This window comes from Thamnophis sirtalis, unplaced genomic scaffold, assembly GCF_051295495.1.
Source record: "Thamnophis sirtalis isolate CommonGarterSnake01/CBP01778 unplaced genomic scaffold, rThaSir2_p1.2 scaffold_6, whole genome shotgun sequence".
Lineage (NCBI taxonomy): Eukaryota > Metazoa > Chordata > Lepidosauria > Squamata > Natricidae > Thamnophis > Thamnophis sirtalis.
The window spans coordinates 19,097,813-19,110,507 of record NW_028261386.1 but is presented as its reverse complement, the minus strand read 5'-3'; the positions used below and the strand labels follow the sequence as shown (position 1 = coordinate 19,110,507).

Below are 12,695 nucleotides of genomic sequence, written 5' to 3'. Positions count from 1 at the left end.
TGCGTTGACTTTGCTTGTTGGAAGCTGGCTGGGAAGATCACAAATGATGATCACATGATCCTGAGATGCTGCAACCATTGTAAATACAATTTGGTTGCCAAACACCCAAATTTGGACTACGTGATCCGTGAGGTAGCTGTGAAGATCATAAGTGTGGGGTTGTAAGTCATTTTTTTTCAGTGTAACTTTGTAACTTTGAATAATTGCTAAATAAATGGTGGTATGTTGGGGACTACCTGTATTTTAACATTGTAAATTAGAGGCCAAGGGCAGTGTTTAACTGCTTGCATTCTGGAAATAAGTATTTTCTGGAGTCTAAGCTGACCTAACATTTGGAATTTTCTATTTCTTGTCCACTTCTCATCCTGTTGCATTACCTATCTAATTAAAAGTTCTGGAGCTTTCCAGAGCTGGAACATTCTCTAAAGGCACTGGGATCAGGTCTCGTTTTCATGAAGCCTCATAGGTATCTCTGGTTTTTCATCCTACCTGTAATGTTGAATGGTCTCAGATGCTTATATTTTAGTTTCTTCTCTAAGATACCCAAAGCGGTTTCCAAATAATTTGCAGCTCGGATTGCAGTCCTGGTGCCTGCCACGGGTGCTTTTAAATATTTTATAAAATCAGAAGGGTGGAGATCATCCTTGTTCAAAGTTTCTTTTATTCTGGAAAAAGAAGTACAGATGATGACAGCAACCACAATAGAAAATGCCATAAGAAATGTAAAGCCTGAAGGGTGGTGAGGGTTCGGATCTCCATGGGGAGATCGTTCCAGAGGACCGGAGCAGCCACAGAGAAGGCCCTCCTCCGGGTGGTCGACAATCGGCATTGGCCGGCGGATGGAATTCGGAGGAGGCCTAGTCTGTGGGATCTGATAGGTCTTTGGGAGGTAATTGGCAGTAGGTGGTCTTTCAAGTACCCAGGTCCAGTGACCCAGGCCACCAAGCTACTACTGGTTTGGCTGAACCAGTCCGAACTGGTAGGAACCCACCAATGGTGTCTGTGTGTGTGTGTGTGTGTGTGTGTGTGTGTATTATTGCTATTTAGATTAAACTTTTTTTCTCCCATCTGTTTCCTAGGCATATTTCCATCGGTGGGATTCACTTACCTTCCCTACTGGTTCGCAAATGTGAGCTCGCATGCACCGCATTTGTGCATGCACATCACCTTCTGCGCATGCGCAGTACTGGCACATTATGTCGTGGTGGGTGGGCAGAGCCTCCTGCAGCCACCGCTACCTGTTTGCCTGAACCGGAGAGAACCGGCTGAATACCACCTCTGCATAAACGTTCATCATGAAAAATTGATGCTTAGAGACTGTGATGAAACGTAACCAAGGCAGTCACCTATAGTTTTACACAAAAGAAGCTCACCTATCCCGGGACAATTTAAATGCCAGATCCACCTTCTTCTTGGCTTCAAAAATGCTGCTTAAAATATCTTTACCAGTCAGCTCTTCAGAGAAATCATCATCATCATCTTCATCATGATCTTTGGAAGAATAAAATAACGTTAGAAGAAAAATAAGATTCTGGCTTTTATTCCCTGTTAACCAGGAAGAGGAGAGATGAAAAGGATGGCTACCTACATCATCACAGGTAGCTATGAACACTTCAAGAAAGCAGAGCAGGCATCTACTTCCCTGTCCATCTTTATTTCTTGCCTATAATATCATTTACATTGTTAAGCCTGGAGTCAAATACTGCCCTGTTACTTACATTTAAAAATTTTAAGTCTAAAATCTTATACCTAAAAATCTTCTTGGCTGAGAAGTAAAATAAGAAATTGAATAATAAGCAAACAATATTTATGTTACATTTTGTAACATCTTTTATAAGCGCCCCCCAAGTCACTGTGAGTTGAGCAGCCATACAAATTCCCTTAATAAATAAATAAGACGTAGCAAAAAATGATTGTTACCAGCAACAACTATCAGGATTCTCTAGCCAGAAGTAGGGAATGAAGACTGACTCAACTATTTAATGGCATTCTGCCCTAACTCAGGGGTGTCCATATTGCATGTGTGCCAAACCACTCAAGACAATGGCACTCTTCATTTTTCCATTTTTGACCTTGTCCTGAACTAAGACTATACAGGGCCCCTTTCCATAAATCTCTTCCAACTCATTTTTTTTAATGACAGACCTTTAGATTAAATTATTAGTGGCACACTAGAAAGGAACAGATATGATTCTAGGTTATTTTTAAAAAAGAGCCTTCTTGGGCCTTTTGATAAAATTCTTTTTTTTTTTTTTAGTTTTTATTTTACACACATAAACACATCAATAAGAACAAACACATGACTTAAGACAACATAGGAACGAAAAGTTCCATCATATATCATACAGCAGTTCCGTATCAGTTTCTTTGCAGTTAGTGTTTTCCCTTTCTATACCTTTCTATCTTACATTCATGGTCTCTTTATTCGTTATCCATTTTTATGTATAATTCTATATTTATTTATACTTAGCTATTTATAACCAAATATTGTTTATCTATAATGTGCTATATATTCTTACTATCATTTATTCTCTTACAGACAATTCTAGGTATACATTCACATGGTTATTCTTTTCCTTTGCCAATCTTATACTATTGTTATTCCATTTAAGATATTATAGAGTACAGTTTGGATTGTATTGTTTACCATCCCAAGAGTCTGTTATGACACCACCTTATTTTCTCTTACTTTTCTTTTCTCTCTCCCTTCCTTCTCTACTTCCTTCCTTCCTCCTCTCCTTCCCCTTCTTTATTCCCTTACATCTCTCCTACTCTTACCTTCTCTCTTCCCCTTCCTATCCTCTCTCCATCTTTTTTCTCCTACCCTCTCTCCTTCTCTTTTTCTCCCTTCCTCCCTCCTCTCCTTCTCTTTCTCTCCCTTCCACCCACCTTTCCTTATATCTTTCTTCTTCCCTTACCTCTCCTCCACTCTTCCACTTCCTTTCCTACTATCTCTCCTTCTCTTTCTCTCCCTTCCATCCCCCTCTCTTTTCCCTTCCTTCTTCCCTCCTTTCACTTCTTCCTTTTGATAAAATTCTTAATCAGCCGCAGGAGTCTATGCTTTACTTCCCTCTCTTGCTTCTATGGACTCTTTGCCCAATTACTGAAATCACCCCTATATTTCCTCCAGAATGACAAAACATAACATATTTCACATGGCAAGCCTGTCGCTGAACACTGCTGGCTTAAAGGAGAGAATACAACTTTAACAACAATAGATTAAGAATAAATTAAGCCTGCCTCACTTGTGGCAGATTTAGGATGAAATGAAGGAGGGAGGGGGGAAATAATGAAATGAAAGAAAGACTTTTAATTGTGAGTTCTTGTCATATGCTGATTCTCAGTGAGATGCTGTCCCAAGCTTCTTCAAACCTTCCAGCCAAGCTTTGCATAAAGCATGGATCTTCTCCTCCCTCCCTCACTTCCTTCCCACCCTGGAATAACAGTTTGTCTATCACAAAACCAAAGATAATTTTTCAAAATTAATCTCATGTCTAGGGTTACCAGACATCCGGCAATAGGACTACAGGTCCTCCTTTTTGTCATCATGTGTCTGCAAACATAGCCTTAAAATCAAATATTTAAGGCATAGCCTGAAAATAAAATACTGCCCTTTTAGAGTAGCTACAAGCTATTTGTTCCTGAACAGCTTCTTGAGGTCAGTGCTTCCCAAACTACCTCTGAGACTTTAATTAGTTTTTATGAACTCAGAGGCTGGCAACTGCTGTCTGAAAGCAACAAAACCTTACGGAATGGAATAGAATAGAATAGAATAGAAACAGAAAATGGAGTGGAGTGGAGTGGAGTGGGGTGGGGTGGGGTGGGGTGGAGTAGAGTGGAAAGGAAAGGAATGGAATGGAATAGAATAGAATAGAATAGAATAGAATAGAATAGAATAGAATAGAATAGAATAGAATAGAATAGAAACAGAAAATGGAGTGGAGGGGGTGGGATGGAGTGGAGTGGAGTGGAGTGGAAAGGAAAGGAATAGAATAGAATAGAATAGAAACAGAAAATGGAGTGGGGTGGGATGGAGTGGAGTGGAGTGGAGTGGAGTGGAAAGGAAAGGAAAGGAAAGGAAAGGAAAGGAAAGGAAAGGAAAGGAAAGGAAAGGAAAGGAAAGGAAAGGAAAGGAAAGGAAAGGAAAAGAATAGAATAGAATAGAATAGAATAGAATAGAATAGAAACAGAAAATGGAGTGGAGGGGTGGGATGGAGTGGAGTGGAGTGGAAAGGAAAGGAATAGAATAGAATAGAAACAGAAAATGGAGTGGGGTGGGATGGAGTGGAGTGGAGTGGAGTGGAGTGGAGTGGAAAGGAAAGGAAAGGAATAGAATAGAATAGAATAGAATAGAATAGAAACAGAAAATGGAGTGGAGGGGTGGAATGGGATGGAGTGGAGTGGAGTGGAAAGGAAAGGAATAGAATAGAATAGAATAGAAACAGAAAATGGAGTGGGGTGGGATGGAGTGGAGTGGAAAGGAAAGGAATAGAATAGAATAGAATAGAATAGAATAGAATAGAAACAGAAACGAAACAGAAAATGGAGTGGAGGGGTGGGATGGAGTGGAGTGGAGTGGAGTGGAGTGGAGTGGAAAGGAAAGGAATAGAATAGAATAGAATAGAATAGAATAGAATAGAATAGAATAGAAACAGAAAATGGAGTGGAGGGGGTGGGATGGAGTGGAGTGGAGTGGAGTGGAGTGGAGTGGAAAGGAAAGGAATGGAATGGAATAGAATAGAATAGAATAGAATAGAATAGAATAAAATATTTCCCTGAAACTAAGATAATAAGCCCAATTGTGCTTTTGAGCACATGCACTAAAATAAGACCTCCCCAAAATATTGCAATGGCCATGCGGTGACCACGCTCGCCTCCTCTTACACCTCAAAAATAATAAGACCTCCCCAAAAATAAGGCCAACTGCAATTTCAGGGGTCAAAATAAAATAAGACTTTGTCTTATTTTTGGGGAAACATGATAGAATAGAATAGAATAGAATAGAATAGAATAGAATAGAATAATGGCCAAGTGAAATTGGACATACAAGGAACTTGTCCCCAGTGCATTAGCTTTCAGTGTACATACAAGGAACAAAGTGATCAGTTGCATCCTGAAAGCTTTTGCCTTTTAACTTTCTCCAGTACATTCCTGGGCGGGGGGGGGGGGGGGGACAGTCTTTCTGAGGCTGGACAATGTAATTTTATATTGTCAGAAGAAATTCTGCTCCAGTTCTGAGAAAGTCACAAAAGAAATGCACTGGACAAGCTGCTTGAAAAGGAGGCTGGTTTATTTGATAGCATGGGATACAGCAATCAAGGCAGCTTCCATTTGAGAAGTTTAAGGCTAGTAATATTTACAGTGAAATTTGCTGTGTGTGTGAATGTGTCAAAGTGTTTGTTCTGGTGGTGGAAGTATGACTCCACTGGGAGAAAATGTCAAATGTCAAAATGTCAAGGAGGCAAGAATGCCTGATGAGTGGAGTTTGGAGTGCAACATTGTGTAGTTAAGAGTAAATGTCTATAGAATTTATTTTAATTGTAATTGAGTTTCCGGTATTTGCTTTTCCCAAGACAAGACAAGCTTTTTTCAGTTTCAGCCCAAATGTCAACTATAAGTGCTCTTTTACAACACTCTAGAGTTTATTTGCAGCATCATACAGTATATTCTGGTTTTGGTTGGGGGGGGGGGCTCTGTTTTCATAAATGGAAAGATTGTCAGGGATGGCAAATGAATATAGTATCAACCCTAATTATAATTAGGTGAAAACTATGGGAATCTTCAGAGTCGGTTTTTACCAGATCTGTGCCAATATGATATATCCAATAAAAACTATTCTTTGAGGAGTCTACCTGCCTCGGAGTTTTGTTTGCCCTTGGAACCTTGACATATATTTTTTTCATCCTACAATGTACATCTAGGACTAAGTACTTTTTTTGCAGTTTTTATTGTAATTTTTGGTCAAGAAAGTTAAACAAATACAGGTAGTCCTCAACTTACAACTGTTCATTTAGTGACAGTTTGAAGTTACAACGGCACAATGGTGAAATTCAAGTTTTCTTACTACCTGTTCCATGGGTGTGGCTTGGTGGGGGAAGGATACTGCAAAATCCCCATTCCCACCACACTCTGGGGCCAGCCAGTATTTGCCGGTTCTCTAAACTACTCAAAATTTCTGCTACCGGTTCTCCAGAACCTGTCAGAACCTGCTGAATTTCACCCCTGCAACAGTACTGGGAAAAGTGATTTATGACCATTTTTGACATGACTGCCACATGATCAAAATTCACTTGGCAACTGATTCATATTTATGACGACTGCAGGGTCCCGGGGTCATCTGATCACCTTTTGCGAATTTTTGACAAGCAAAGTCAATGCGGAAGCCAGATTCACTTAATGACCATGTGACTAGCTTAACAACTGCAGTCATTCCCTCAACAACTGTGGCAAGTAAGGTTGTAAAATTGCAAAACTCACTTAACAAATGTTTCACTTAGCAACAGAAATTGTGGACTCAATTGTGGTCGTTAAACCGAGGACTACCTATAATTCATTTCATCCAGCACCCTCTAGAGCTGCAATGCAACTGTAGGCAATCCTCAATTTATGACGACAATGGAGCCCAAATTTCCATTGCTATGCAAGGCAGTTGTTTACCAAGGTGCACCTCATTCTGCGACCTTTTTGGGCACCGTTGTTAAGCAGATCATAGGTCATTAAGGAAGTTGGCTCCCCCATTGACTTTGCTGGTCAAAAGCTGACTGGGAAGGCTACAAATGGGGAGCATGTGACCTCAGGACAGTGCAACTCCCGTAAAGCCATGCCAGTTGCCAAGTGCCCGGATTTTGATCATGTAATCATGGGGATGCTGCAATGGTCATAAGTGTGAAAACTGGTCATAAGTCACTTTTTTCAGTGCTGTTGTTACTTTGAACAGTCACTAAATGAATGGTTGTAAGTCAAGGACTACCTGTACTTTTTCCATCACCTTCCCTAGAATAATCCGTTAGCCCTATAAAATATTTTTTTAAGCAAAATCCCTTGTTTATTACTCAAATCCCACCATTTAACACAGGTGTCAGCCCCGGAGCCACTTCCCCCTGGAATCCTCAGGGCTGCCATAGCGGAGGCCGGGCAAGCTGTGGGAACAGGAGGGCGGAGGTAGATATAGCAAGGGGATTGTAACCAAAATAAAATTATTTCCTCTGAGAGCCAAGGACGTTACCACCAGGTGCATGGAGGCGGGATATGAGTCTAGACGAACTTTGGACTCTGGCCTAATTGGGCCATAGGATGGGCTGCATGGGCAGGGGGAAGAAAAATGTATTTTTAACTAAGGGGAAATCCAGGGGATCTTTAGAATTGGGTTTCCCCAAATGTGCCAATATGACATACCTAATAAATCTATACTTTACTATACTATCTATACTGTGCTGTGCTGTGCTGTGCTGTGCTGTGCTGTGCTGTGCTGTGCTGTGCTGTGCTGTGCTGTGCTATACTATCAAGACCTAAAATGGACACCTAACATCAAAAACGTCATCAAAAAAGCATGACGAAGAATGTTCTTTCTTTGCCAACTCAGAAAGCTCAAACTGCCCAAGGAGCTGCAGATTCAGTTCTACAGATGAATTATTGAGTCTGTCATCTGCACTTCCATAACTGTTTGGTTTGGCTCTGGAACCAACAAGACAAACACAGACTTCATGGGATAATTAGAACAGCAGAAAAAACAATTACTGCCAACCTGCCTTCCATTGAGGACCTGTACACTACACAAGACAAAAAGAGGGCTGTGAAAATATTTACCGACTCCTCACATCCTGGACATAAATTGTTTCAACTCCTATGACACTATAGAGCACTGCACACCAAGACAACTAGACACAAGGATATTCTTTTCTTTTTCTGAATGACATCACTTTGCTAAACAAATAATTCCCTCAACCCTGTCAAACTAAGTCTGCATTACTATTACTATTAATCTTCTCATCGTTCCTATCACCCAACTCCTCTCACTTATGACTGTATGACTGTAACTTTGTTGCTTGTATCCTTGCGATTTATATTGATTGTTTCCTAGTATGATTTGATTGCTTATTTGTCCCTTATGACTAGGGGACAAATAAGATTAGGTGTTGCACCTTATGATTCATGGTGAATGTATTTTTTCTTTTATGTACACTGAGAGCATATACACCGAAGACAAATTCCTTGTGTGTCCAAGGAATTGTCCACCCTTGGCCAATAAAGAATTCTATTCTATTCTTTGAGTAATACGCTTGCCTTGGAGTTCTGATTCTGTTGGGTGTGTTACTGTGTCCTGATCAGGATCAGCCTCCTGGCCCATCTAGTCCAGCAGTCAGTTCTCACACTGGCTAACCAAGTGCACAAGCAAATTCTGTAGTCTCTCAACAGATGGCCACCAAGATTAATAGCCAAGGTTAATCAAGGTTAATAGGTCTTGATCTCCATTTCTGGCCATGAAAAGCTGCATTTTTCTCTCCCAGGAAGAATTATGCTGGTGAAAAAGTTTCAGGAAGCAAAACAACACTTAGAATTTTACCTTCCACATAAGATCCAGATACCATCAAGAGGTTTAATGTTACCAAAAGACTGAGCAAAGCAACTGTTCTCCCCATCTCTGAAAAAGAAGAGAGAGAAGGTACAAATTGATCCATTTAGGGAGATATTTTTTAGAACCTACAAAAGTAAACACAGATTCAGCATTTTCTTTAATAGCAATAGCAGTTAGACTTATATACCGCTTCATAGGGCTTTCGGCCCTTTCTAAGCGGTTTACAGAGTCAGCATATTGTCCCCAACAACAATCCGGGTCCTCATTTTACCCACCTCGGAAGGATGGAAGGCTGAGTCAATCCTGAGCCGGTGAGATTTGAACAGCCGAACTACAGAACTGCAGTCAGCTGAAGTAGCCTGCAGTGCTGCATTTAACCACTGCACCACCTTGGCTCTTTAATTTATCTGTGATGTTCTAATTTTGTCCCAAACCAATTAGTGTTCCCAAAACTTCATTTTAATGAGTTTATTAGGACCTGGGGTAACCTTTATAGGACATAAAGCAGAGCCTTTAGAACGTCTTAAAGCAAAGGAGTTCCATTGATTCTGGGTGGCTTATAATTTAGCTCACGGTTGTTAGTGTGTCAGATTTGCATCAAAGTAGTTTCTAAGATTAATTTCTAAAAGAATAACAGAGTTGGAAGGTACCTTAGAGGTCTTCCAGTCCAACCCCACTGCTCAAACAGGAAATCCTATACCATTTCAGACAAATGGTTGTCCAATCTCCTCTTAAAACTCTTCAGTGTTGGAGTATCCTGTTCTAATTCTGTTTCCTGGTTTTCTTGGACATAATTTCCACATCTCGTGTCATGAGAGAAATTCAATATTTGCTATTGAGGTGTGAATACTATAAACCTATGCCAAGATGCAGAATATGATCAAAAAAAATTTAGTCACCATACTACAAAAACGATGTTGAGACTTTGGAAAGAATTCAGAGAAGAGAACTAAGATGATCAAAGGTCTGGAGACTGAAACATATGAAGAACAGCTGCAGGATCTGGGTTTGGCTAGTCTAAAGAAAAAAAGAATGTGACATGATAGCATATTTGAGGGGCTGCCACAAAGAAGAGGGGGTCAAATTGTTCTCCAAAGCACCAGAGGGCAGGACAAGAAACAATGGATATAAACTAATCAAGGAGAGCAGCAACGTGGAATTAAGGAGAAACTTCCTAACAATGAGGACAATTAACCAGTGGAACAGCTTGCCTTCAGAAATCGTGGGCACTACATCACGGGAGGTTTTTAAGAAAAGACTAATCACTTATATGAAATGGTATAGGTTCTCCTGCTTCAGCAGGGAGCTGGACTAGAAGACCTCCAAGGTCCCTTCCAGCTCTAATCTAGTCTAAATTCTAAATAGTATTGAATTAAAGAGAAAGCAATGGGACATCAGAAATACATCCACGAGAAGCATTCCTGACACTTTGGATCTCCGTCAACTTTTTTACAAAGTAAATCTCCATGGTAAAGGAATATTTTTTTAAAAGCCCTGTGTTCAGTTCAACGTTTCCCAACTAACAGGATTAGGATATCTATCTGTTGACCTTTGAGCAGCAGTTAAAGGAACCAGTGGTCTGACTCTGCAGACTTCTCAAGCTAGGGTCATCCAAATGCAAGGACCAGTTCCAAGAACTTCCAACTGATTTAGTTTTTTTGGATTTTAATGATCCTCGCATATCTGGAGGACATCCAGGTTATGGGGAAGTGCTGTTAAAAATGAAAAGATTTGCTTCATTTGAAAATTAAAGACATCAGAGCCGAGGTGGCGCAGTGGTTAAATGCAGCACTGCAGGCTACTTCAGCTGACTGCAGTTCTGCAGTTCGGCTGTTCAAATCTCACCGGCTCAGGGTTGACTCAGCCTTCCATCCTTCCGAGGTGGGTAAAATGAGGACCCAGATTGTCGTTGGGGGCAATATGCTGACTCTGTAAACCGCTTAGAGAGGGCTGAAAGCCCTATGAAGCGGTATATAAGTCTAACTGCTATTGCTATTGCTATTGTTATCCTGGATCAGAGAAAAACAAGACAAAGGTTAGAGTCAAGGAGTTCAGGACTTTCACTTCCTGAAAGATTAGAGAGAAGTTATCAGTCAGAGCGGACCGTCTGGAGATAGAGAGATCAGAAATCTGAGTTCAGGTAGTCCTTGACTTACAACCACAAGTGAGCCCATCATTTTTGTTGCTAAGCATTTCTGTTGTCAAGTGAGTTTTTCCCTACTTGACAACTGTTCTTGCTACAGTTGTTAAGCGAATCACAGCAGTTGTTAAGTTAGTAACATGGTCGTTAAGTGAATCTGGTTTCCCCATTGACTTTACTGGTCAGAAAGTTGGAAAGGGGGATCACGTGACTCTGGGATACTGTAACCGTCATAAATATGAGTCAGTTGCCAAGCATCTGAATTTTAATCCCATGACCATGAGGATGCTGCAATGGCCATGTGAAAAATAGCCATAAGTCGCTTTTTTCAGTTCTGTTATAACTTCACTGAACAAACTGTTGTAAGTTGAGGACTATCCATATAAAGCCAAATCTCTATCAGGTAGAAAATAGAATAACTGTAACTTTATTTGTCACTTTGAATGTACACTAATCGGCATACGTTAAAATGAAATTTCATTGTATATAGCTCTCAAAGGGCCACTACCTTTGGGGAAAGTCAGAAGGTCATCAGCAAAAGTTTTTTCCCCAGATAGTCTATGGACACCATTACAGCTGCACTGGAGCACACAGGTTTGCGCTGCCCCATCCTACCTCTGAATTTCAGAATTATTCCCAAAACAATTCTCAATCCAAACCTTTTTAGCTTGTTTAATTAAATTGTCCTGGACTAAATGGGAGAGCCAACATGGTGAATTAAATAAATTAACAGAATGAAAATGTCCTTGGGGAGATGTTTCAGTGTTAATCATTCTAGATTAAATGATCCAAAAGCTGTGGGGGTGACATGATAGCAGTCTTCCAATATCTAAGGGGCTGTCACAAAAAAAGGAGTCAACCTATTCTCCAAAGCACCCGAAGCAATGGATGGAAATACATCAAGGAGAGATCCAACCTAGAAATAAGGAGAAATTTCCTGACAGAACAATTAAGCAATGGAAGAGCTTGCCTCCAGAAGTTGTGGATGTTCCATCACTGGAGGTTTTTAAAAGAGATTGGACGCCCATTTGTCTGAAATGCAATAGGCTCTCCTGGTTGAATAGGAGATTGTACTAGAAGACCTCTAAGAGCTTCCAACTCTGTTATTCTGTTCTGTTCAAATACCATTTTTCACTCTCCTAAGCCCATAAAGAACCCAAAATGGGGTTGAGAAGCAGATCAACAATCAACTGGAAAGAGAAAGAGGAGATCAAGATCAACAATCTACTAGAAAGATAAAGGGAGATCAGTTTCTCATTGGCAAATCCATCGCCTTCCCATCAGCCATAAGGTAAGTGCTAAGGAGGACAGTCCTCACCTGCTCTGTTCTTCTTCAGATGATTCTCTACCCTGTTTTACTGGATGATCTAAGCTTTTATACTCCTTGGATCAATGGGTGTGGACGTGAGTGAATATGATGGGACCTAAAAAAAAAACCCTTTTGTTTGATTTGGACCAAGAGAAAATATCTAGTGGCATAAGATAGCAAGCCCACTTCCTTGTTTTTGAAACAGAAACATATTAATTAAGATTACCAAATAAAAGATCTGACATCATTAACTAACACTGTGTTTGCCAATGATTTTGGACTATAACCCACATTATTTCCTGCAGATTAATGTTTGTGCAGTATGGGAGGAGTTTTAGACTAACTTCTCAGAAAAGGAAAAGAATGGCATTTTCTGGGGAATCATAAAGGACTGAAAGAATTTTGAAAGCATGCACGCAAGCTTTTGAAAGCATGCAAGTGGAAAAATGAGTACCACTTCGGTGGGAAGGTAACAGAACTATGTGACTTCATGCTGGTCACATGATTGCAGAAACATCTTCAAACAGTGCTGGCTCAATGGCCTCAAAACAGAGATGAGCACCGTTCTCTATAGCCAGCAATGACTAGCAGAGTAAACTCCGCAGGAACTCCTTTCTCTAGGGAATCAAAGAGGACTGCAGGAACTTTGAAATAGTTTCACAGCAATGTCA

At 40.4% G+C, this 12,695-nt stretch overlaps 1 protein-coding gene across 1 annotated transcript in view; it reads right to left on the bottom strand.

Moving 5' to 3' along the window:
* LOC106553876 (myeloperoxidase) overlaps window positions 1–12,061 on the bottom strand; it is a 32,357-nt gene extending 20,296 nt beyond the window's left edge. The window contains exons 1-4 of the mRNA XM_087717311.1: window positions 12,034–12,061; window positions 8,564–8,641; window positions 1,374–1,491; window positions 490–665 (exon numbers count right to left, since the gene is read on the bottom strand). Coding sequence (XP_087573437.1) covers window positions 490–665; window positions 1,374–1,491; window positions 8,564–8,639 — 370 coding nt within the window. The 5' untranslated portion in view covers window positions 8,640–8,641; window positions 12,034–12,061. The remainder of the gene's footprint in view (window positions 1–489; window positions 666–1,373; window positions 1,492–8,563; window positions 8,642–12,033) is intronic.
* Between the last annotated feature and the right edge of the window lie 634 nt (window positions 12,062–12,695).